Source organism: Choloepus didactylus, chromosome 6 (genome assembly GCF_015220235.1).
Source record: "Choloepus didactylus isolate mChoDid1 chromosome 6, mChoDid1.pri, whole genome shotgun sequence".
NCBI classification, from domain to species: Eukaryota; Metazoa; Chordata; class Mammalia; order Pilosa; family Megalonychidae; genus Choloepus; species Choloepus didactylus.
This window is the reverse complement of record NC_051312.1, coordinates 35,845,143-35,872,351: the sequence shown is the minus strand read 5'-3', so window position 1 is coordinate 35,872,351 and position 27,209 is coordinate 35,845,143. Positions and strand designations below refer to the sequence as shown.

The 27,209-nt window shown below is 36.8% G+C and overlaps 1 protein-coding gene across 2 annotated transcripts in view; it reads left to right on the top strand.

The window, feature by feature from the left end:
- HSD17B12 (hydroxysteroid 17-beta dehydrogenase 12) overlaps window positions 1-26,492 on the top strand; it is a 169,942-nt gene extending 143,450 nt beyond the window's left edge. The window contains exons 7-12 of one of the 2 annotated variants that reach the window (XM_037838721.1): window positions 4,292-4,326; window positions 11,007-11,088; window positions 12,677-12,742; window positions 22,215-22,364; window positions 22,639-22,775; window positions 24,680-26,492. In XM_037838721.1, the coding sequence (XP_037694649.1) occupies window positions 4,292-4,326; window positions 11,007-11,088; window positions 12,677-12,742; window positions 22,215-22,364; window positions 22,639-22,743 (438 nt within the window). In that variant the 3' untranslated portion in view covers window positions 22,744-22,775; window positions 24,680-26,492. Of the gene's footprint in view, window positions 1-4,291; window positions 4,327-11,006; window positions 11,089-12,676; window positions 12,743-22,214; window positions 22,365-22,638 lie in introns of both variants that reach the window. The other variant, XM_037838722.1, reaches the window with a different exon arrangement.
- Window positions 26,493-27,209: the final 717 nt, after the last annotated feature.

The window sequence follows — 27,209 nt, the reverse complement described above, 5'->3', positions numbered from 1 at the left end:
GTTCCATAGCATATACTGCATGTCTTCCCTTCACTCAGCATTTCATTTTTAGTTAAGCATCTCACTCTGTAGATCGTAGGCCTCATGACGGCTGGTTACCAGGTTCTTTTCGTATATGAGGCATATAGACCTCATGTATGGCAGGTGTACAACACATGCTTCTTGAATAAATAAATGAATGACTAAATTAAAAAACTGAAAAATTCTAGGTCTAGATCTTTGGGAGTGAAGATCACATTTATTGTATGTGGCTCCACAAGACTGAACTTGGATCAATTGTTTCCATTTACACTGAGGTAAATTGTGCAAACTTCCTGATTTTTAGTTCTGCCAAAAAGTGGAATGGGCAGAAGGTGAATTTCTTTTTGGATTCCAGGTCAGAGGTTAGAAAACCAATGGTCTTTGGACTGTATGTGACAGCCTATCAACATATTTTGGTTGGCTCAAAGGGTTTTCAAAATTGGGATATTTCATGCCCAAATTTCTGGCTCCTCTTGGAAAAAATCTGCAAATGGAGCAAAACAGACCAGAACTGCTGCAATGCAACAAAGTGTTGAAGCTTAGTAGTAGCTGAGAGTACTAGGTAGTTAGACTTGCACTCCAGATCACTCCAGAACCCATTCTGACTGACTTCACTCATTTACCTTATGTACCTGGCCCTTTTAGGAATTTGAATTTGAGTTCTCCTGTTCCAGTTGATCTTAAGTGTTTAGTCTCTTCAAATTGAGTGAGTGCTTGGAGGAGTTGATGGATTAAAATAGATAACTTTAGTCAATCTCTTCTGTCCCTGCGATTCTCCGAAATCACAGCACTCTGTGCATGATGCCTTTTGCATACTTTTGAAAAATATTTTTTTTCCTTCTTATACTACCGTATATTCATTACAGTCTTATTATCCATATGTGGTTAATGCCATGCCATTCCCTGCCCATGGAGTAGATAATAAATGTTTGGATGGATGGACCGAAGGATGAAAAGCATAGGAGCAGCGTTTGTTTCCTTTTTCTTACATGGATTTGACTCTGTTTTATGACAGAGTACCAGTAGGGGGAGCTCTCTGTTAATATGGAAATTAATGAGAAGAACCTCTGTTCAGCAGGCTTAATTGTATTTATTTGAGAGATTATGTTAAAAATTTATCCCCCATTGCCTCCCACCTTGCCCCAAGTATTCAAGTTAACAACGTTAGGAAATTAATGAATTGTAAGATGGGGAGAGTATGACCCTCTTCATCCACTCCCACCCAGGGCTTTTCTGAGTGAAAACATTCCACATTAATATCTAGAGACTTTTAATCCATTTTAAAATCAGCTATCATTATGCTCCTAAAAATTTCTGAATTATTGGGCACATTTAGTCATTAGGATTTCATAATAGTGGACTACTTCTGGCATAACTACAGAATAATGGATTTGCCAAATTGCACGACAGTCACTCTTTCTACAGTTTTCTTTTCTCAAGAAGGAAAGAATAGTTGTATATTGTTTCTAAGGTTTTTTCCAGCTCAAAATGAAGCTGGTTTATATGAGAAATTCCTTATATTTGGGTGAAAATTTCTTTAAGAATTTAAGGGATTAATTTCTTTTCCCCAAATCTGCCACTTTTGAGAGATGCCAGCCTATTTTAGAAAAATTTAAGTAATGGAAACTCAGCATGCCATAGTATGCTAAACTTGGAAAAACAGTGTTTGATGGTGTGTGAATTCTTTTTATTTTTGTTTAGTGTTTATAAATTATAGTTTTAGATTATTATTAATTGGTACGCAGCCTTCTGTTCTGGAAAGTTAATTTTCTTTGGTTAAATTCTTTTAACTTGGGACAAATTAAAATTTATTATAAAAGAAAGAACATTTTTATGGTATGGGGTTGAATTTAAGGTTAAGTAATATGGAGCAGGGGAAATTGGCAAGGAGTGCTCTTTGCTTCCACAAACATTAATAAAGAGAGAATCAAATAATACTTGCAGATCTCAAAGCATTCAAAAAACTTTATCAGATTAAGCTTTCTCCCTCCTGCACAGTGAGTATTGTGTTAGCCATACAGGTGAGATTCTAAGAATTTCTAATCAAGTTGTGTTCTTGGTACCATAGAGCTCAAATTATACAGCTTGCCAAAGGAAACATGTATACTCTGTCATTCTAGTATGACTTCCAACGGAGGTGCCGTTTGATTTCTCCAGAACAGGCACTGTGTAACGTCCTTGTTACTTTATGTAATTCTATTCACTATTATCCTATGAGTTTTAAAAATATTGTTAATGATTCCAGTTGAAAACTTGTTTAAGGCATTTGCAGCCAAGAACTTGTTTCCTTCTAAATTCTGTGGGTTCATTTTTCAGTTGCTTAGATTCAGATCCTGTTGATTCGAATTAGGTTTCTTTAGGGTGGGGGCGGAGCAGAGGCAAGCAAAGTGGCTGTTAGTGGTGTGTCCTGAATCTCTCTTGTGAATCGCCTGGATTCCTGGGGCTCTGCCCTGATTCTAGGGCAAGTTGTTACACTTTATTTTCTATCAGTATATACCAGATATACAGGTGACAATGTTAGTTTACTGATTTCACTAAAGCATCTTGAATTTTAATGTAATCTTTTCATTTGGGCTTTTGGTTGTCTTTTTGAGCATTACCTTACGCAGTAGTGTTTTGTTGTTTTTTTTTTTTAAATACCTTTCTCTCCCCAAATTAACCAAACACAGAGGTTATATGATACAAAAATAATTTGTTTGTATTGTATCAGTTTTCATACTAAACTACAGTAGGGAAACCTAGATTGCCCCCTGAGTGTATAATACAGTTTCTACTATAAACTGTTGATTACTGATGTTACAGAAGTGGAAGAGAAAAAAAATTTATTCATGTTAATTTTTTTTTAGAAATAGTTTAATTGTGGGGGCTTTTCTAATTATAAAAATATTGCAAGATTATTGCCAAATATATGGGAAATAGATAAGGAAACCAAGAAGAAAGTAAGTAATTTATAATCCCAACCACAGAGGACTACATACCAACCGAAAGTTAAAGTGCCATGTATTAAGGAAAGGATGAATGTTGGAGGACAATTAGTATTTTCTGCCCAGTCATCCTATGAAGATGAGTTTAATGTGAAAAAATGTACACTCATATGTAGGAGGAAGGGAGAAATAGAATGCTTTGGGCCAAACTGTCTCTTGTGGTTTCTCCTTGTTTATCTGGGTCTTCTGTTGAAATAATAATGCTTCTTTTGAAATAATTCTCCTAGGCTTTGAAGACACATTGTTTGGAAGTTGTTAATGTGTCAGTTTATCTTTTATGATGCTGTTTTTTATAGGGAAAGCGTGTGCAGCAGCTCTGGGGTTAACATCTGGGTTGGGAGTACTGCATATAGCAGATTGTACCTTGGTAAACTCTGGATGGCATTTTCTTTCTCCAAGATATTTGTAGGAAAAAAATTTTCCTTCTCACCTCAGAATACAGTGTATTTTAATTAACACATAGTATTATTCAAGATAGAAAGCTTGAAATTCCTATGCTTGGCATGCATTCAAACCTTTATTACAAAACAGCTTTTGTTTCTTAGCGAACTGATATCTAGGAGTCAGAAATTATGTTTCAACCTCAATACTTAAGTATGATCTTATCTTGACTATGCCATTGGACTTCTTAACTTTTCTTAGTTAACAACATCTTAAAATAGAGTTTAGAAGTAGCCTTTCTTGTCCTATTAAATATCTTTAGTCAGCAATCATGAAGTCCTTTAAAAATGCAGGTACCAGCTTTTCATTGTTGGTTCCTGGAGATCACAGGTAACCTTACCTTTCTTTGAGGATGTGTTTTATGGCTAGCTAGACTAACAAGAGACTTTGCCAACAAGTCTCTTTATGGTATTCTTCTAAAGGCTTTTTTGATTGGACAAGGTTGTTTGAGCTCTTGAAATTAGAAAAGTTAAATAATCTCAGTTGGCAGAATATTTCTTGTGACGAAATACGTCCTTTCCTGAGAATGCGTTTTGGGAGACTTAGTTTTCACCGTAAATCCTTTCCTATTTGAAGATCTCTGTGTCAGTATTGCATTTCGGGCAAGACTAATTTTAGCCAAGTTCACTGGAAGGATCCCTGGTATTATCTCCAGTAATTTCATCTGATTCCTTTTTATGCAGTCTTGACACAACCAAATTACATAGCGTATGTAAAATAAACTGCTGTCTGTAGACGTAGTGAGTGGTTTCGTGCTTTCTTTCTTCCTTGTGGGGGTGGGTTTGCTTCAAGCTTTATCTCTTGCATTCTCAGCCATCACAAATGCTTTGCTTTCCCTTTTGCAGATGACTCAACTGGTGCTGCCAGGCATGGAAGACAGGTGAGTCATGAGCTCACGCAGAAACACTAGTAGAGGCAGAGCTCGTTATTATTTATGGGGGAGAATCCTTTCTTTGAAAAATTCACTGAAATGAGTAATGAATCTAGCCTCCACCTCTTAGCCACAGAATAACAAGCTGGACGAGTCATATGGGTGGAGTATGAGTCATCAGGTGGTGGAGGCCTTTTCCACTCGATTCCCTTTTTATTTCTCTCTCTGGGGTTGTGGTGGTTCCTTTAGATCAGGATTAAAAAGCCTGCCTGAGTCACCATCACTAACTCAATCTCCTGCTATTCTGAGGGGGCGGATAGAATTCCTGGGATGTTCCTGGGAATACCTTCTTAAAGCTGTACACGCTCCTCAGTCAGAGCCAAAATGAGTGGAGTTTCATGAAGCAAGACCTGATCATCCAGTTTTTCAGTTCTTTCTGAACATGTTAGAAAGAGATTATGAGATATCAAACCAACCTTTGGAGGCAAAGGCTGTGTTCACTAGCCCCATCTGAGTTCCAGTCTGAATTGTGTTCGGCTAGGATACACTGGCCATGTTTTCATTTTTTTTGAGATACAGGGTTTTATTGTGTTGTAGGGTTCTTACATTTGAAGTATTGTAAAGTATAACATTGTAGTTAAGTTCTGTTTGTCCTTTGCAAAACCTGAATGATGGCTAGGTTTAGAAGAAAGCCTATTGAAAAGAGTTGGGCTCGCATCTTGTTCATTTAGTTTAGAAGAGACCTAAAGGAATCACAGCTTGGGGAAGGGACTGTTCTTCTGAGGATTCTCTTTTTGTTAAGAAACCTCTAGACCAGCTTCAGGCAGGGATTACAGCTAATGTTTATTGAGGATATATTATGTGCCAGGTACTGTACTGAGAACTTGATTTGTGTTAACTCAATTAACATTGATACCTTTCCACCATTTTACAGATGAGGAAACTGAGATTTTATTTAGCATCTATGGAGACTGAAAAACTCCTTCTCAATAAGGCTCTTTGTTTGTGATTCCATCTTATATGTGTATTGTTTTGCATATTTTAATTGCTTTATTGTAATAAAATTGCACTTTAAAACCTTCAAAACGCTTGCTGTTTGTTGACAATGAGAGTGTGCCCCTGATGGTTAGATATGAAAGTGGTAGTGATCAAACCAGACCAGAACCCTAGGAGATCATAGAAATTTGGGGTGGATAAAGTAGAACCCAGGAGAAATGAATTTTGGGCCATCACCTTAATCCTAGTTTTGACATCTGCAAGTGATATAGTATAATTCAGGATAGTAAGTCCATCCATTAAAAACAAAATACTTACAAACCCAGAGGTATTTTAAAATGAATTTTAAGGGTGTTGATGATAACTGAAGCAAAAGAGATGAGGGTGAAATCACTTTGCAGAGCATAAAGTATTGGATATAAAGTATCATAGGATTTCAGTACTTTAAAATAATTGAAACTACCCCCCCCCACATTTGACAATTGGAAAAACTGAAGCCCGAAGAGATTGAATACTACAGAGCTACATAATTTACATAATTAGTAAATGGTACAAATGTAATGTGATAGGATCTTCCCTGCTGTCTCTGTAGACGTATCAGTCATTATCACGTTATAGCTGAAACATTAAATAAAGGAAAAGAATGCAAAGAAGAGAACCCATCCATTCCACATGGATGTATCAGGGAGTATGCAGAAGATGAATTGGATCCTTGCCTTTAAGAAATCAAGTTGATTTTAAGCTAAGGTTGAGAAATGATCTTACCATCAGAGGCTTTGGACTAAAATTGACATTATGAAGTGATTGTGGCACTTGCTGAGAACTAATGAGAAATGTGAGTGAATTTGTAGGAGTCAGTACTTTTGGTTAGGAGAAGGAACATCTATGTCCACTTGAATTAGAGGAGTTACTAGATGTATTCATCGTGGTGGGCTAACCACTGTAATAGACAACCCCAACTCTCAGTGGTTTAACACCATAAAGATTTATTTCTCCCTCACATCACATTCAATGTGGATTGGTGGCATGGGCTCTGTTCTATCCATTCTTTCAGGGATCTCAGGCTCCTTCTGTCTAGGGGCTCTGTCTTTCCCTAGGGCCTGGAAGTTCTCCACTGGAGAACTTGCAGATGAGGGAAGAAGAGTCAGGATGATTTTTGCAGGAGGTTTAGTGGGCCAAGTCTGGAAGTGGTATACATCACTTCTGCCCACATTCCATTTCCAAAACCAGTCACAGGCTGTATGTAACTAACTGCAAGGGAGGCTAGATATGTCATTAGCAGTGTGCCCAAGAGGAAAGGAAAACTCCAAGTTACCACATCATCTGAAAACATTCTTACTTACATATTATAAATAATTTCATTATCACCTGCCCTTTACACTGCCCCTGAATGGCCTATTTCCTATTGTTGGTTTCCATAGGCTTGATATCTCCCTTGAGTAATAGCAGAGTGCTTTATAGAGATACTTTGTTGTCATTCTTCTTTCACTGATTATTCCTCTGATGTATAAAATTTTTATCCTTTTAGAACTATAGCCTAGGGCCAACTGACTGTCACTAAACAAGTATAGTATCTGTAATCAGACTAAGGTATTATTACCATAGAAGAGGAAAGCACATGATTACATTATACAAGAAACTTGCTCTTTCCACTTCCCTAGAATTATAAACATTGTGTACAGCTGGAGCCAAGAGGTGGTTGCCATAACAACCACTGAAAAGCTAAAAATAACCTTTTTCGTACTGTATTGCTGAAGGTAGAATTAGGACATGTTATAATTTTCTAGGGCAGGTGATTCTCCTTCGTGTGCTAAATGTTTGCAAACTTTCTTCAGGAAAGCCATATTTGTATACTATAAGATTTAGATTGCTGGTTCTAATTATATGCCTGACCCTTGTGTTCCAGGATTCTTTTCTGACATAGAACTCTATTTTGGTTATGTTTCTCAGTCTTCTTGAGAGTCTGTTAAAGAACTGTCTGTACTAATTTCAATATTGTGTTTAAGCTAAAAAAAAAAAAAAAAAAAAAAAGGTAATGATTCCCCAAGAGCACACTTATGGACTTCCTGATGAGAAATGAGTATGTGAAGATTTGCAGAGTCATTCTTGCTTGCCATCAAACTATAATACAGCCACCTGTCCACATTAGGACTGGCCCTGTGGCTCTAGGTCTTCACAGCTGTATTTGCACCGTCACCCCTTCCTCATCTGTAGTGAGTAAGGCAGAAATCACTGACTTCAAGGAGGCATATCACTTCCTTTATTACGACAATAGTACTTTTATGGAGCTTTAAATAAGGATACTGCAACACTCTGACAAAATAGTGGGATATTTATAGAAAAATAGAGTCTTGGCAGATTTTTATCCAGGTGACAATTAAGGAGAGCCTTATTACTGAGAATTTCACAGGTATGAGGGAATTCTACTAGGGAGTATAGTTATAGAAAGCTAAAATAGATCAAGGTACTAAATTTTATAGGTTGGGTGAGTTTGGTGTTTGGTTTGTAGGACAGCCAGTAATTGATGAGAATATTTTTATAAGAAAAGATGTTCCTTAGCAATTAGTGTTTTCTGCTTTCTTTTTGCAGAGATTTTAGTTCTAGTAAACCTCAGTAATTGTACCACTGAGACACCATTGTATGGCTGTTAGTAAGTAAGCAATGTGATGAATTAAGAATGTTCCATCCCAGAAAATATTACTTGTTTATTAGGATATTTGTCATAACAAACTAGGAAATATGCTGAAGTATGAGGAGCATGAGTCTTCATTATAAAACTTCAGCAAAAATTCTTAACCTACCTTCCAGTCTTAGAATTGTTCCCCAAGTCTCAGGAAAATGAGAGATAAACCATGGCTTGGTTTTATGTTTGTTTCTGTGTGCAGTTAAGCACAGCCCATTTTGTTCTTCTGCTTGATGTAACAGAGTTGTCGTGAGTCTGGCTGTGCCATGGAAACTGGTTTGACGTCATTAATTCTGCTTAGATGGAGGATTAGAGCTAGGCAAAGTAGTTGATTTTAAGGACAAGTCCTTTTGTGCCTTGCAGGGCCAAATGTGCATCCCCACTTTTACATAAAGCATAGATACTGTATATATAATACGAAGGATTGAGATAGGCTATACCAGTGTGTTCTATATGATTCAGGCTAAATTATTATCCTTGAGTGGGGGGCAGGAGAGAGAATTGTATGTTGTATGTGGGGAATGCTGGCGGAGGTGGGGTGATAGGGGATATTGCTTGACAAACAAATATTGTGCTTGATGACAGGGAAAGATTTTGCGGGGCAGGGGGGCATTTTCTCTACTGAAAATGCAAACCTAGGGCCACTTAAGCAGTGTCATTTTGATACAAGTATAAATGCTACTGACCTTCTATTTGCTTAGGTCTTGTGCAGTCTCACATTATACTTTGTTGGTCTTGAATTTGTTTTAATGTATTTTAGAGTGTGACTATTGTGTTTTGAATAAATTATCCTAAAACTCTGACTTTTTGCTAATTCAAACTAGTTCTACTCCCTCGAAATTTTTAATTATAATATTTGAGAAACTAAAGCCTTAGTTGCCTCGAAAAGTAGTTGATGGTTACATGAGAAAGGTTAAACTATAACACTTCTGAGACCTATCAGGATGCTTGAAGCATAGGTAGGGTTACAACTTGTCAAGATTTTGGATTATTCCGCAGAAAGCATATTTATTGCCTAAGATACAGTACTTCTCTCTCTTCTTAAAAAATCTTCCACGTGGTTGGGATCTGCTCTCACTTTAAAGGTGACACTTTCCAACATCCTAAATACATTTTTTCTCTTTTTTTTTTTTTAGAGCTTTATCGAGATATATTTCACATACCATAAAATTCACCCATTTAAAGTGTATAGTTCAGTAGTTTTTAGCATATTCACAGAGCTATGCAACTATCACCACAGTCTAATTTCAGAACATTTTCAACATCCCCAAAAGATATTTTACACATCATAAATTAATATATATATATATCTTTTACACATCATGAATTAATACTTTATTTAAAATGTCCAATAACAAAAGTGGTTTTTATTCCATATTTAGCAATCAAAGATTTTCTCCCAAATATTTCACATGAAACGACTAGATGATACTCATTGCTAATTCACCAATTTTTATCTTAGAGTGGTTAGGTTCTGACTCCTGATGAAACTGACCCTCTTACCTTAAAATTAAAAAAGCACAGGCTTTTCTGTCCCTAAGAGAGAATCACTACAAGAAAACAAAATGCAAGAATGATACAATTAATACACTGACTACATATTATTTCCAACTTTCTTTAAAACCCTTGTTCCCTGGTAACATTTTTTAATTTGAAATTTGATATCTATCACCAAAATGTTAATGGATTTCATTGCTTAGGAAAGTATGTGTTACTAATAAGGACTTCTGTTCAAACAAACAAACATAAAACAACAGCAACTTGTGTGACTTGCATTAAGCCGAGTGACATGCATTAAGCTGGGGACCCACACTTCCCTTTGATGGCTGAAGTGGCATCTTGCCTAGAGGCTGGCAGATGGACTGGGTGACCTTGGGGATTATTTCTTTTCTGATTTATGTCTAAAATCACTTAGATGCCATTTAATCATGTTTCTTTTGTTATTTTACATAAATAGGCTCTATATGTAGTCCATTTTTTTTCAATACTCAAAAAGTAGGCCTGGGGGGAATAAATTCAGAGAAAGAACATGAGAAACTGGGTGGGAGGGAACCTGGTGGGGGAGACAGGAGGTGGAGGGTGGCAGGTCGCAGGAGCTGAAGAAGGAGACCCTCCGCAAAGAACAGATCTGAGGAGGAAGTGTGATTTGTTAATTCTGTCTGAAATTCCTAAAACCATAATTCCACATTTTACCTAAACCATATATGCTCCTTAAAACTACCATATTTGTAACATTGCTTCCAAACTAATTTTCATGTATTTGTAGAGTTAGAGATTTCTGGTCATTTTCTGACTTCTACGCTTCAAAGTCTCCAAAATTACAGGAGAACTTGAGCTTTGCTTTTTGACAAAATACTATGGTTTGAAGAACTGTAGAATCTCCTAATTTTGAGTCAACTATTTGTTCATTGCCTGCATATCTACAACCCAGGAAAGTGGAGGGCAGAACTTAACATTGATTCATTGCCAGAAGGTTTTATTACATACCTGTGAGGTGCTCAGTACTCTGCAAAGTGTTTTGAGGAGAAGAAAAGTGTTAAGACTAGACTATAACATCCAGATGCTTATGGTTTTTTTGAGGGAGAAACGTTTACACACATAGAATGATTGAATACTACAGCAGGGTATAGTATGTGATGATATGCTAAAATAAAGGTCCCCATAGGGGATATGAGAGTATTTCTGAGTGAGAACTGTTTGCGATGTGGCCAGGGAAAACCTCACAGAGAGCAGAGAGAGACTTCGGGAGACTGTAGATAGGATTGGTCAGGCCCTGGATTTCTAAGACTGGGACTGAGCTAATTGTGAAGAAGAGCTATTTTCTAGTTGATTGAGCTATGCCTCTTTGCCTTGCCAAGCATATCACACCCTAACTAAAGGCAAGGGGAAATGTACATTAGAAAAGCAGCTCCCTCATTCTGTTTCAAATAATCCTGTATCTCGATCTGTAATTTACAAACAATTGTGTATCTGATTTCATTCCGTTTACTTGGTATACTTTTCTTTTTAGATCTAAAGGGGTAATTCTGAACATCTCCTCCGCCAGTGGCATGTACCCATTTCCACTAATGACAATCTACTCTGCAACCAAGGTGAGCAATATTTTACTTAGTAAATCACATTATGGGAACAAAGAATAATTCACTGACAGATTTAACCTTTCTGAAGTTCGTTTCTTGACAGTTTTCAGTTGGACTGAAAATAAAAGGAAAATACTCAACACTGGTTTCAGGGGTGCCAGATGTGGAGACATACTTTCTGATATAAACTTTACAAATGGGGCACCAGCATATCAGATCCACAGATGTTTATTTTTTCCTCCCAGTGCTTTGCTGATTGCAAAAGGGATACTACTTCTTTCCATAGATAGCTGGTCTAAGCCACTTAGCTTGGTTGATTAGACCATGATGTCAGTGAATCTACGACTGGGGATTTGATACATGAATGAGTTAGCTTCACACAGCATAAGTTCCAAGACTGCAGAGCTAAGTAGAAGAAATGCAGCCTGTCAGCACACAAATGTACATAGCAGGCTCAAGATAGACTGGATGAGAATGTGAATATTTTGCCACATCATCCGGATTACACAGCGCATCTCTTCTGAGATGAGACAAGAATTTTTCAGACTCTCTCTGTAAGATGTCATAATTTTATCCAAACTCTTCACGTTACTAGTAGGAAAATAATTTAGGGAGCATTTCCCACACACTGTTGGTCAATAGTATTGTCTTTGCATGTATTGTTGAGGCTGAAATATCTCTTTAAAAGGGAAAATGACCATTTAGACGTTGAAATTAAGCAAGCTTTTAGGAAAAAATGAACAAAATATGATGCACAATAAGAACTTGCATTATGTCAGGGAGGGAAAAAAGCAAAACACCTGTCTTCTTTTTCACTTGGCTATTTATCCAGTGGGGGAAAAAAAAGCTAAAATAGCAGCTACTGTTTTGAAAAAGCTTGGCACTACCCTCCTTTCCCCCTCCAATCTACTTGTTTTTTCTGTATCTGAAACATAGTATAGACATTTTAAAAATGAACACGTTCTTAAAGCATTAGTGAATTCCAGCTTCTTATCTGTTCTGCTCTGCTGACACAGGACTGTTACCAGTTGGGACACTTGTAGAGTCATTATCAATACTTTGCATTTCAAGCCTAAGGTTGGGTCCATATTTGACAAAATGGTGTGTTATATTCTACAAATAGATTTAAGATTGTATTATGAAAAGAAGATGGGCTGTCACATTCATCTTTGCACCTCTTGGATCTTGCCATCCCAAAAGACCAAGCAGATGCTTGCTCTTTTCTTTACTGACACACAAAATTCCCATAGAACAGAGTTGAACAGAATTCATATTGTGTTTCTGCTTTGAATGGCAAGTGGGGAGAAGGAATGCATCCTTTCTTATATAATAAAACATATATTTCTTCTTGGAAAGTAATTTTCTGAAAAAAAAAAGGAGATAAGCTTTTCCAGTTAAGTCAAAATTTGATCTGAATATTATATTTTGGTAACAAAATACATAATTTTGTGGCAGATAACAGCAACTTGATTTTGTTTTTTAAAAGGTTTCTTCTGCATTTGAAATAAAAACTTAGTTTATTATTTTTTGTCTCCATGGTTACAAATCAGGCAGATTGATGTAATGTGTGTGTTTTCTTTTCCCTGCCACCCCCTCCCAGGCTTTTGTAGATTTCTTCTCTCGGTGCCTCCACGAGGAATATAAGAGCAAGGGCATCTTTGTGCAGGTGAGTGGACTTTGTTTCAGTTAAGTATTCCTGTTTTTGTGTGGTTTCCACAGCAACTGTTGCTGTCTTGGCAACGAAAGAAAATCACATTCCTAAATAAGTGAATGTGACGTTAACACACCATTAAAGACACCGTTTCTTTTTCCTTTATGCACTTAAGTCTAGGTTTTTAAAAATTCTCTTCTAGAATTTTTAAGTAGGCATACCTAAAGCAGAACTAAATGCAGTGTAAACAGTTGAAGCATAATTTTTATGGTTTTATTTTGAGAGAATTAGACCATCAGTATCTGTTAGCTGCCAGGTATGTAAGTTTGTATTGTGACTCTGTTTCCAGAGCTGTCAAGCTGTCATGTCATCACCACATGAGCGGGTGAAGAGCTGAATAAGGCTACCTTTTACTAGAGTAGGGATGACTGCAGGTGCCAGGTTGCTGGGGTTCAGTAGTGCCCTTTGATTTTATTATGTAGCTTGCAGATACAATGCTGTAAAGTATAATACAAAAGGACAGAGGAAGCAAATGTAGCAGTTTTTGTGGGTATCTATCACAAATCAGCTATTCCATATAAAGAAATAGTGGCTCCCAGTATTTCCATTATTTCCATGCTTGGGCACGTTTTTTAAGTATCTTGGGAAAAGGTGCAGTTCATACCCCTTTCCTGCTCCTGCCCACCACCTATGTCTACCTCTACACACACACACACACACACATACACAACACATTGTGGGTTTCATTCCTGTGAGCCTAATATTTCACTTTTATACCCTGAAGCCCCAAATGATCAATCATAATAGCAAAATTTGAGTGGATGCTTTCTCCAGGCACAATGCTGAGCATTTTCCATGTACATTTCATTGCATCTCATAATGCCCCTGTAAGATGGCATGATTAACATCTCCTTTTTAAAGTTCTGAAAACCGGTCTTAGAAAGTTAGTCTACCTGTCCAAGTTGAACCAGAACTCAAATCCAGGTCTGTTTGGTACCAAGGACCTTGTTCTTAACCTCTCGGCTACTTACCGCAGGCCTTTAGGCTTCAAGGACAGCGTTGAAGATCTATTCATCCCTCTGTGCTCAGGTGGTTATTGAACCCTGGAATCCAAGGGCACTTGGCTGCTTAGTTCTATGTCCTCCCATGTATCTTTAGGCAGGCAAGATGGGCGTAAGTGTTGTCCAAATCTAGCTTCTAAACCTTTTGATTCTATGAGTAAATACTGGAACTAGATCACCCACAGCAAGGGGGAGTGGTAGTGACAGGAAGGGTGTGGTGAATGTTTCCTCATCTTCCAGGGCCAACTCAGGAGTCCACCTCCTTAGGCCCACCTGAGGTTCAGCCTGCTTGACTCTGAGAAGTCGTGGTCACTTGACGTTACTCTGATTTGTGGCTTCCCAGGCTTAGAGCTCATTGAGGACAGGATTCTCCAGAATCCTAAATTTTATACTGAATTACCATATTCCTCTTTCCCCCTTCCTTGACACTAGTCATTTTAATGCTGGTTAGCTAGTTAATAGAATCTGCTCTGTAGATTTGGTAACAAGGAAACTGCTAAAGTACTCACCTGCCATACAGTGTTGTGCCATTTTCTCATTCTGATGAATCTTTTATAATCAAGCTATTAATTTAATAATTTTTAAATACCTACTGTGACTAGGCAGGAATCCAAATGCCCCATTGATGGGTGACCTGTAGGCAGTGTGACAAGAAGCTGCAAGTGTTTAAATGACATGAGGTTAATGTTGGGCCTTGTGAACATAGATGAGCAGTTTTTAAAATTCTGTTAATAGACAAGACTGCCTATTAATCTGGCGCGACTAGAAGCTACTAAAAACACACATTAACCTTTGCCTTCTAAAATATTTTACTTTGATAAACTTTTACTTTTCCCTTTTACTTTTCCCTGATAATGAATTATAAATTATATAATTTCATTAATCACTGTCTTCATTTGAATCCACTCAAGATTTAAACTTAGAATGAATTTGGGGTGAAAATAGAAACTCAGGTGTTTGTGAGGGAAAGTACAGTTGTCGTTTCTGTGTGAACACATGCCAGAATCCTGAAGTAGACTAGAAAGAGATTCTCACTGATTGTGGTCAAAGGGGCAGAAAAATCTTGTCTAAATGAAGCTCAGATTTAAAAATTATTGGTTTTTCTTTGGTGTTGTTTTATGTCGGCACATTTTTTGCTTTGGGGATATTTATCATCTGCTCTCACCTTCTTCCACTCAATCCCACATACTGTTTCCTGGGTGCTCTTGCAAATCAGATAATATCGCTTTCTTTCTTAGTCCTCCAGTGGTTGCCTGTAAGGTTTAGGATTTAAATTCAAACTCCGCAAAGCCAGCTCATCTCAGGCCACTCCATCATCCCACCCTGTGTTCAGGCCAGACTGGACATTGTGGTTTCCAGACATGCTCTACCTTCTGGGTGCCCATGACTGGGTTCCTCTGTCACCATGTCCTCTCCCCTGCTCCCCTCCCAGTCTACTCTCCACAGCTCTTCCCACCCATTGGTACCTTACCCTTATGACCCCCTATCCATCTTTGAAGGCTCAGGCCATAGTTCACCTCCCCTGGGAAATCTGCTCTCAGCCCCTTGGCACATTTAGTTGCTCATTTCCTTCTGCTCTCTTACACCTCATTATATACCTGGGCCTGAATCTCTGGCCCTTTCTCTCTGTATTGCTTTTGAATAGAAGATAAGAAGTGCATTCTCAAGTAAGCCTTAACAAAAGTATGCACAGTTGGTGAGGATGATTTGTTCTCAAGATTGCCTTATAATAACCCATTCAGAATCTGATGGGCTAGGTAGTGGGTCCTAGTACTGGGCTCTTTCTCTGTGCCCTACACTGACCAGCCACTGATGCCGAGTAAGTATGAAATAGCTGCCTTCCTAGACTATGCATCTTGAACTCTTATTCTGCAAAACTTCTACAAGCCGCTGCCTTTTTTCCCCTTTCTTTCTTTTCTTAACTTTTTATTTGGAAATAATTCCAAATCTGCAGAAAAGTTACAAAAATAAGATTAATACAAAGAACGCAATATTCTTTACTCAGATTCACTTATTGTTAACATTTTACCCGATTTATCAATGCATACATGATGGTCCATTACCTCAAAATACTTTAGTGTATATTTCCTAAGAATAAAGATGTTCTCTTATATAACCACAGCACAGTTACCAATTTTAGGTTTAACATTGTTACAGTATTTTTATCTAATCTACCATCTATATTCCAATTTTTGACCCTAAAATTGAATGCAGGCTTGGATGAGGTATTACATTTGGTTGTCAGGTCTCTTTAGTCTCCTTTAATTGGATTGTTTTCACAGCCTTTCTTTGTCTTTTGTGACATTGATATTTTTGAAGAGTACAGTACTCCTCCCCTACTTTTTAATTGAACATTCCTCATTTGGGGTTTATCTGATGTTTCCTTATGGTTAGATTCAAGTTATGCTTTCCTCACATTCCTCATTTGGGGTTTATCTGATGTTTCCTTATGGTTAGATTCAAGTTATGCTTTCCTCACCAAAATATTATGTACCTCATGCTGTATACTTCTCCAGGCACCACACCCAGAAACACAAAATGTCCACCTGCCCCCTCGTCCTTATTGATTTTGACTCTCTAGTCAAGGTGTTTTCTGATTTTTCCACCCTATAGTTACTCTTTTTTTCCCTTGCACTACTAAGCATGGGAGACACTTTAAGACCACACAAATACCTTACTCCTTGTAATTTTTCCCTAGATTTAGCATCCATTGATGATTCTTCACAAACCTTCCTTATGACAATAATTCTAATGCTACAGAATTTGTGCAGCCCTACTTGAATATTTAGTTGCTTCAGAGCAAGGAGTCATAGCTAAAGCATGGTCACAGCTTCCTTAATCCAGGCTGTGGTTTTATGCAGACCACATCTGTCATTGGGGTACTTAGAGCAGTGAGAAAAAGACACTCAGTTTTGAGTTAGAAGACCAATCTTTTTGTTCTGTAAGAAGCTTTGTCATGACTTTGAAGCCTAAATTTTCCCCTTCTGGCAAATGAGGATAATATTTGCTCTGTTCACCTCTTAGAATTGCAATGATCCAAATGATAGAACATATATAAAAACACTGAAAACTGTGAAATGATATATAAGTATGAAAAAGCAAAGAAATTTGTATTTATGAACATCTGTTTTATTAGAAATAAATATGAACCATATTTTCACCTATTTTATTATCTCATTCGAGATAGATGTTAACCTAGTCTCATTTTACAAGCAGGAATATTTGCCTAAGATTGGTTCAGTTTATCAAATAGCAAGTGTCTGCTCTTTACCAGTTCCTTGGCTAGGTAGTGGGGAAACGAAGGGGAGTAAGGCATAGTCCCTGTCTTCAGGGAACCACAGATAGAGAAAATGGATATTTAAACACACTACAACAAGAGGGGTTAGTAAGTACAAAACTAGAAGGAGATACAGTTTTCCAAATTTCTTTAGCCAAGAAATACTAAGATACTACCTGAAACTATGTAAACTATGGACTATAGTTAATAATACTTTTATTATAATATTCTTTCATTAACTTTAACAAGGATACCACAGTAATGCAAGTTGCTAATAATATGGGGGGTATATGGGAACTCTGTGTTTTCTATGTGATTTTTCCATAAACCAACTTCTCTGAGAAAAAAAATATTTAAAAAAAGGTGCTATTATTCTGGCAACTGGGGATACCATAGTGAAAGAGAGAGACAGGGTCCCTGCTGTGGTAGAATTTACACTCAGTGGGAGGAAGACAGATAATAAACCACTTCTCATAACCTCTACTGCTGCCACTCTAATCTGAGCCACCGTTATTTCTTGCCCCGGACTTTATGCAGTGTCCTCCTATCTGATCTCCCTATTCCCATCCTTGCTTTTTAGCCCCTCCAGCCTGCTCGGAGCAGCCAGAGTGGTCTCTTTAAATCAAAATCCAGGTAATTTTGCTCCTGTGCTAAAAATGCTCCCATGGCTTCTTATCTCTTTCAGAGTAAAATCATAAGTTCTCACCATGGTCCACAATATTTTGATTTCAAACATTTTATGTTATCTGGCCTGCCTCCTACTTCTCTGACTGCATGTCCTACTACTTCTGCTTCTCCCATCCCAACCCAAGACACTCCAGCCACACTGGCCTCCTTGCTCTTCCTGAGATACACTGAGCACACTCCCACCCTGGGGCCTTTGCTCTTGCTGATCCCTCTGTCTAAAAGGCTCTTTACCTGGATATCCTCTTGAATAGCTCCCTTCCTTCATATAGATCTTTGCTTACAAGTCACCATATCAGAGAGGACTTTGTTGATCAACCCAACTCAGGAATAGCCTCCACCTCTGCCCTTCACCTGGGTTTTCTTTCTTTCTTATTATCATCACTTGTCAATCTTGTAAACATTTTTGATCATTTGTATATAGCCTATGTCCCCCTGCTAAAATGTAAGCTCTGTAAAATAAGGGACTCTGTTTTTGTTCACAATTTATCCCCGGTGCCTAAAACGTTGTCCTAGTAGGCGCTCAGGAAATATTTGTTGTTAAATGAATGCTTTCTGTAAGATTACATGTTATTCCTTTCACTCCTTGATTGTTAACATACAAACTCCACATGTTTGGAGCTAGCTCATTTGTAGAAATATAAACCAACCAATAATTTATCCAGGATTTTCTTTGTGCCGAGCACAACATTTTGGCCTCCTTCATCTTGGCCTTAGGTGCTAAGGCTTATACCTAATGTTACCACCTGGCCTTTGCTCATTGCTATACAGCCAGATCGCTGCACCATCAGAACGATTCTAGAAAGTTCAAGGGTTTCTATCAAAGGCCCTTTTGTGGTAAAGCTCATTTCATGGTCTGCAAGTAAAAGAATACAAACTCTAAAGGTAGGATATGTGTGTATAATTATTCAGATTTTCTGGGGGATATCAGATCCTGAAAAGGAAGATGAATACACAGATACAAGGAAGTAAAGATTCCCTAAAATGCCTCATAGGTGCATTAAGAATGTGTGCCGTCATATTGGTGAGTTTAATACTTATAAAAGACAGATTAGACACAGTATCTAGAATTCCTTACCATGCAAATTGGGGGTGGGGGGGTGGGGAGGGAAAGAGGGCAGTATATGAAAATTTCATTTGCAACCAAGTTTTTCCAAAGCATTGTTGTGAGTTGTTCTGATCATTTTAAAATTTGAGATCTTTATTTGTTCCCTATAGTGCTTTCCTCCGTAATCAGAAAAAAAAAATGTGTTAATTATTTTTTGTCAAGTTTTTGTTTAACTCTTTAAGGATGTATATAAATGATATTTTGGCATATAGGATATTTCTTTACTTTTACATAACTTGAAATATTTCTTTTTTAAGTCTTAGCAAGTAGCTAGACCTATAAACTTGCCCTTTTTTCTTTTCTTTTCTTTTCTTTTCTTTTCTTTTTGGATAGGGGATCTTGCTTAAGCTTCAGAATATCTAAAAATTTGCCTTCAACTCTCATATTACTTCTGGTGTAATTAATTTTCTGGACTGCAGCAGTGAAAAGTGATCCCTAATATTGTGCTTCAGTGCTGTCCATAATGAAGTGTTCTTTTGTTCATCCATTCAGTGGATGATCACTGAATCCCTACTAAGTGCCAGATACTGTTCTAAGAACTGTGAATATAGTAGTAAGACCATGTCTTCATGGAGCTTGTGTTCTAGAAATTTATGCCATCCATTGGTGACGAACAGTTTTCTGTTTCAGCCTCCCTCCTGCCACTGCTTCATACATTTCTGCATATTGAACTACTTGCAGTTCCCTGAAGATATCATGCTCTTTTTGTCCCCTTTTCTTTGCTCCTGCTGTTCCCATTAGACAAAATGTTCTTTCCTTATTTGTTTACCTGGCGAATTCTCCCACCTCATTTAATACTTCACTCAAAAGTTACTTCACCTCTGAATCCTTCCCATCCTTCACTAGTCCTCTTGTCAGCCTTGATTTTAAACCTCTGTGGAAATAAATAAATACCCTTTCCAGAAGAGAATTTACATTTCTTAGTTGGAAAAAAGTAAATTCTACTTCCAATTCCTGGTTGTATATCTTTGTCCCCACCCCCAGAGCCAGGGATTCTCTAGACTATCTGGAAGGTTTAGCTGAATGATGAGTTAAGCTGGGGCACCATCAAGTGGTTGAGTTGGGCGGTGCAATGTAATTGTACAAGATCAATATAGTGCAATTTATTGCCAAGGAAGAAAGGAAGGGAAGGAGGGAGGGAGGGAGGAAGGAAATAAATTTGGAAGGTAAAGATAATTATAATTGTAATTCTCACACCATCTCTTTTTCAAGAAGTTCAAAACTTAGTACAATTCCCTTGGTAGGCTTGTGATCTATGTACAGGAATAATTATATATTCTCCACTTTTTTTGTAACAAAGAAACCTGAGGACACATAGGAATGTGAGATGGTTTGTTTATGATTTTCCATTATCTGAGACCACTGTTGTGCTTTATTTGCTATTCAGCTGGGCTTGGTGAACAAACTTTTGTTTACTTGCCCAGTTGAGCTCTGCATTTTGTACTTTGTGTTAGACTGAGGTATCTCTCTGGCCTCTGTATTCTCATATACTGTATCCTTATAGCAAAACGGTTTTAAAGTTTTAGCAAAACAGTTTTGCTTATATAGTGAGAGATAAATGTATAGTGACAGTTCCAATACGCAAATTCTCAAAAAATGAAAGTCATCTTGAAGTACTTGGGGAAGTTAGTTTACTTCATGTGGGTTTGTGGCTGTAGGTCCTGAGAAAGATGAAGAATGAGAGTCGTTAGGCCTTGGGTTCTTGATTCTTAACAGGAAGGCTGAAGTTTCAGCCCATTAAAGATGATGGATTGTGTTCCTTGACTCATACTTGGGAGTGGGAAAAATACTGCTAATTAACGGTCTCCCCATATCCAGGTATAAAGAGACATGGGAACATTTCTTCAGTGTCTCAGCAGGAAGGAAATCTATAGTCTGGAACACATCTTGATTTTATGTCTATCTCTAGTAATGAAGTTTTTTATTTTGACCACCATGTGTTGGAACAGGTCCTCTTCATTAATGGAAGCATCGCTATAATTTATACTTATTCCTTTTACATGTATGAAATAAACAGAATACATTCATTTATTGGTGGGCTACCGTGTCCAGGCTATTTCAAGCTATAAAAGGAACTTCTTGTATCATGACTTACTGTGATAAAGTTTCCATATATTCTGTATTGAGTCACATCCCCCAAATGTGGCAAGCATAAGCAAAAAAGAACCTAACATGAGTTAAGTGCTTCTAAAAGGTAACATTCAAATTTGTCATCTCATACCAGTCCTATAAGGTGTCTCTTAGTTGCCCACGTTGTTTTTCCACAGAAAGGGAGTTAGTCCTCTCTTATCAATAGAAATGTTTATAAAACTCCAAAAGCAGAATGGGAAGAAGCTAGGGAAGAAAAGTGGTAGCCCAAGGCAGAGAAAATGAAGTCTGTTCAGAGGGACCAAGCTGGTAGAACAAGCTAAATTAACCATTGGATTACAGAGAAAATTAGAATGATCTCTTAGGGGGATAAAATGTCAGAAATCCCTTATTAGGTTATTCCTTAAAATTGTTCAGTTTAGTCAGGGTAGAAAGGATACCCACCCTGAATCATTCTGTTCTCTAGATTTCTGTTTAATGCCTTCCTTTTAAAAGTTCAAAAAAGGTGTATTTCTGTTTGTTTTTTAATTAGAGAAGTTGTGGGTTTGTAGAAAAATCAGGCAGAAAGTAAAAGTTGCTATATTGCCCCTCTGCGCCCCACCCCCGTGCACACCATTTTCCCTATTACTAACGCTTTGCATTAGTGTGGTACTTTTGTTACAATCAGTGAAACAAGATTATTGTAATATTAACTGCAGTCCCTAGTTTACTTTAGGGTTTACTGTTTCTGTTGTACAGTTCTATGGTTTTAAAAAAATTTTAATATGGTAACATATAAACAATCTGAAATTTCCCATTTTAACCACATTCAGGTATACAATTCAGTGGTGTTAATTACATTCACAAGGTTGTGCTGCCACCACCACCATTACCAAAACTGTTCATCACTCCAAATGGAAACTCTGTACCAATTAAGCGTTAACTCTCTATCCCCGGTAACCTGTCTTTGAGTTTCTGACTCTATGAATTTGCTTATTTTAATTATCTCATATAAGTGAGATCGTATAATATTTGTCCTGTCTTTATTTTTAATACTTTGCCTAGTGTCAAATTCTGTTTTATGACCAATGATTTATTGCCATTTGTTTTATGCTATCCTGGATTCCACCAAGGCTGGCTCTGGATGGTTGTTTTCTTTCTCTCTAAAGATGCAAACTTTAGATTTCATCAGAATGCTCCTACCAATAAGAGCACTTGAGCATCACTGTAAATTCTGAGTTTGTGGCCTTCCTAATCACTGACAGATGTGGGGGGGTGTTGCCTTTCTAGAGTGTCCTGCCATTCTTGGTAGCTACGAAACTGGCCAAAATCCAAAAGCCAACTTTGGATAAGCCCTCCTCAGAGACATTTGTGAAGTCCGCTATTAAAACAGTCGGCTTGCAGTCCCGAACCAGTGGATATCTGGTGCATTCTCTTACGGTAGGTACATTTTTAAGTCCCATATCAGTACTGTCTTGTTTGAGTTTTCTTTCCCACTGAGTCACCAAGTAGTTTGTAATATATTAGTATATATATATATATCATCTAGACATACTAACAAAGCATGCCTGTTTTATTTTAAACTGTATACCAGAGAACTTCAAAATCTACCTATAAATAAAATGACAGTATGGTAAAACATAAGATCCTATGCTTCAATTTAGCCCAAATTGTAGGCTGTAATTGTCATATCTCCCCTTTTTTCTCTCCTTAGGCCTCCATAATCTCACTCCTGCCTAACTGGATTTGCTTGAAAATGATGATGTTTTTTACCAAGTCCCTGCGGGCTCGCTATCTGAAAAAACACAAGAAGAATTAAGCATTGATAGCTGCACTGAGGAAGTTGGCCAGGTGCCTCAGCTTACGCTTGTACACTGCAAGGCACCTGCCCGTCTGCTCAATCTTCAGTTGTCATTTTAATAGTTATTAACATGACTAAATGTTGTCAGAATTGGGAAGAAAGCGGGATTTGCTTTTTAGGAGTTCCTGACATATATTTGGGATACTCCCTTGGGTTATTTTAAGGTTTAATACAAATTTTCATATCAAATGAATGTAGAATTAATAGTAGCAAGAATAGCTTAACAGGGAGTGACACAATTATAACAAATCACAGAATCATAGAGTCAGACATAAAACGCAACCATTTCATCTGGAACAGAATGCCAGATAATGATCATTATTCTTGTATTTTCTCTGAAACATACTTTAAAAAGTAATGGCCTTCTGCTCTTTTTTGTTTTTAACAGTGAGAGAATTGCGATTAGTTGATTCACTTTATGGGGAGACACATTGGAATTTACATAGCTCTCCATAAGGTTTTCCAAAAGTATATTCCAGATTGCATATTACATGAAACTATTCTTTCTCAAAGGTAGCTAGTGGCATAAAAATAATTTATGAAATATATGGAATTGTTTTTGACACATGAAGCCCACTAAAATATGCTTTCCTCTAATGTATATTTCTTCTCAGTTTATCTAAATACTTAAACCATATGGCATGATTTATGAAGATAATAGGCCAAAATGCATAGTAAATCAGCAGCCATGTACAGTGCTGCTGAAACCCTGACCCAGGAAAGTGGCTTTCCTGAACCCCTCTTTGTTTCTGCCCTGCACCGATAATGCTCACATCTGTGTAAACAGGCACTAACTACTATAACATATCATAGAATTGGTGTTAACAGTTTTAAAATAGGTACCCGATAGGTACTGACGTAATTAGTTACAATAAAAGGTAATAATTGAAAATGTATTTCTTTGGTGCTTGAAATTAAGGCCATATTTACACTGACCTAAAATAATTAAGACTTACTTTTATTCTGCTACATAACTTTTACGGGGAAATCACCAAGAAATAATTCAAGATTATGAAACATGTAACATGGTAGATCGGCCTTTACCGAATGTGGATCCCATGCTCTTGAGTTTTCAGGACCAGTAAATTTGCAAAAATAAAATAAAATTACATTTTAAAAATCGAGAGATTTAAAGTGTTTCTAGCTTTTAATTTTGCTAGCTAAGGACATAAAACAGAAACAGAAAAAAGGAAATTGCCATCTGTTATCAGCATAATTATGTAAAAGAAAAGACATTTTAGCACCCAAAAAGTAGGAAGAACAATCACAGAATAAAGGATAGCCCATTTAAATTGAATAAATTTAGCTTTATGAAAAACACATTGCCTTTTTTTCCCTCTCATTTTGTTGTAGAAATAGTGACAACGCAATGATCTTGGCAGTATTTTATCTGCTTTTGCACATTGGTTGGTTGGTTGATTGTGGTGGTTGTTTTTGGTGGAGAGATGGTAGATAGGGGAGGGATTGGTTTGTGAGGATACAAAATACTTTGCTTTTGTTTATCCAGTTAGGAAATACTTCTATTCTGGCTAGAAAACCCTTTAGCAATTTGAAAGCTTATGAGCTATAAGGTGTTGAGTCCTACAACTTGACAAGTATCTGTATTTGACTCTAAAAGATGAAGATGATGTCGTGAAAATGTACTTTTCCAGGCATATGAAAAAATTGTACCATAAAAGAAACCAATATACTTCAAGTCTTCAAAATATTGAAGTATAATTTTTAGACTTTATGTTGACTTGATTTTATGTTCTGACATGTGCTGGATAAGGTTTAAACCCAAAGAAAGTAGAGTAGAAGATAGTATTGATTTTATATGTAGAATTAGCTTACTTCACAACATTGAAAGCTGGATTTTAATTATTGTTTCTTTCCTCTTCCTTTCAATGAACAGCATGAGGGGAACAAGAGATGAGAGGCATTGTCCTACACACATAATGGTGTGTGCCGTTCTGATTTGCCTTTGTGCCAGTCCCACGTGCATGTGGAATAAATAAAGTACTAAACATGATGTTATTGGTCTTTGTTTCCTGAAATGTGGTCCTGACCTAAAGCAGTGAATTCTGAGTTCTCATTTGATATTTATTACATTGAAATAGAACTGAACTGTATGTGGCATGAACATGGATGCCAACACCAATACAAATGGTGCGGATTCCATGTGGAAGAGAAGTAAAACAAGCTTAAGTAGTACCATAATTTCCTAGCTGTGTTGACACCAAAGATCATCTGAAATTTAGTTGGTCTTGTATTCTGTTCCTTTGCTCTATAGTTATAGAATTTGTCAAAACAAATTCTCAAAGCTTTTTAAAAAAATATATTGGAAACAAATTTAGTAAAAAAAAAAAATTTAAGGACACTACTTTGTGACATTCTAAGTTTTTAGATGAGCAAATTTATGTCACTCATTCCATGATGCAAAACAAATATGGGCAGAATTGACGTTTCCTTGTGGAAATGTAATTCTTTCTATTGAGATGTAGATGGAGAAATCTAGAAATACAATATGTCATTGTGATAACTAGCATGAACACAAACATTAGATTTTAAAAAAGTTTTTAGTAATAAATGTTGTATTATAATGTTGTCCACTCTCCTTTTATATGCATCACTGAAAAGCAAGCAAAATGGATAATCCAAATGGTAATCCTAAAAGGATATTGGGAGGTTTGTCTTCCATGTTAAAAAAGTTTCCAGACGTACTGTTCTGTGCATTTATTGAGTTCTGACCATGGGCCAGTTACTCTTCTGAGCAGAGCAGACAAAAACTGTTGCCTCTACAGAGCTTACATTTGAGCTGGGTAGGGGCAGTGGGGGTGGTGAGGGAGGAAGACAGATAATGAACAAAAGAAGTAACGTATAAGTGCCAGTAGGTGCTATGGGAAAAAAAAAAATGAAACAGGGTAAGAAGAATGGTGAGTGAATGAATGTATGTTGAATGGGAACCGGAGGATTGCAATTTTAAATAAGGTGTGCAAGTTAGCCTTGGTGAGAGGTGATGTTTGAACAGTATTGAGGAGTGACCTGTCAGCTATCTGAGGGAAGGGCATTTCAGGCAGAGAGACAGCTAGAGCAAAGAGCCCAAGGAGAAAGCATATCTGGCACAGCCTGAGAACAATATGGAATGGAGTCCAGTGTGGCTGTACATATTGGAGTACATACTAGGTGCTACTCATTTCCTGAGGATGCATGTTTCAGAGATCTTTAGTTTAGTGATGACTTTCTAGTATTAAGTAACTTCTACATTCTTGCTCATGTTGCATTATCTTTACACACTACTGAATTCAGTTTGCTAGTATTTTGAATTTTTGCATCTGTATTTATGAAATTTGGCTTACTAAATCTTTCTCATACTTTCCTTGTCTGATTTTGTTACCAAGATTATAACTTCACTGAGTGTTGGGGAGTGCTGTCTTACTTTCCTTTTTTTGGAAGACATTTTTAAGATTGGAATGATCTGTTCCTTTGAAGTTTGGAAAACCATTGGACCCTAGTATTTATTTGTGGGAACTTTTTAACTACTAATACATTTCTTTAATGGTAATAAAACCATTCAGGATTTCTACTTTTCCTTGAGTCAATTTTGAAAAAAAATTCTAAGCATTTGCCTATTATATTTTTTCAAAATTATTTTCTTATTTTTTAAAGCTCTGCTGGATATGTACTTATATTTCCCTTCCTAATATTATTTGTCTTCTCCCTTTTCTTTTAACACTTTGCCAGAAGTTGGTCTATTTTATTAGTTTTTTCAAAGAACCAACTTTTAGTTTTGTTAATCCTCTCTTCCCTTTTCTTTTATGTTCTCCTACTTTCATTGGGGTTTATTCTGTTATTGTTCTTATTTCACAAGCTGGATATAACTTTAATTAATGTTCAGTATTTTTTCTGTTCTTACATAAGGCTCTAAATTTGTTTTTTTGGATTATCTCTTTGGCTGCATCCCACAAGTGTTGCACCCCAATTGTTAGTCACTACTAATATTTTTTATGTACATTATGATTTATTTGACTTATGAATTATTTAGAAATGTGTTTTTAATGTGCAAACTTAGGTTTTTTTTTAATAGATTTATTAACATTTTATTGTTAATATCACCATCAATAAGACAGTTTCACATTATGTGCGTCCTCATATGATGCACTGAGGACAACACAGCCATTATGTGGTATTCCTGCCAAAAACACATAACCTGAATCTAATCAAGAAGTAATATCAGAAAAGTCTAAATTGAGGGATGTTCGAAATATGAGATTAAAGAGACATGACAAATGCAACACATAATCCTGGATTGGATCAAGAGAAAAAAACTTTTTTTTAATTTTGCTCTAAAGAAATTTTTGAGACAGGGAAATTTGAAAAAGTTCTGAAAATTATAGTATTGTATCAAGGTTAGTTTCCTAATTTTGATAATTGTACCCTGGTTA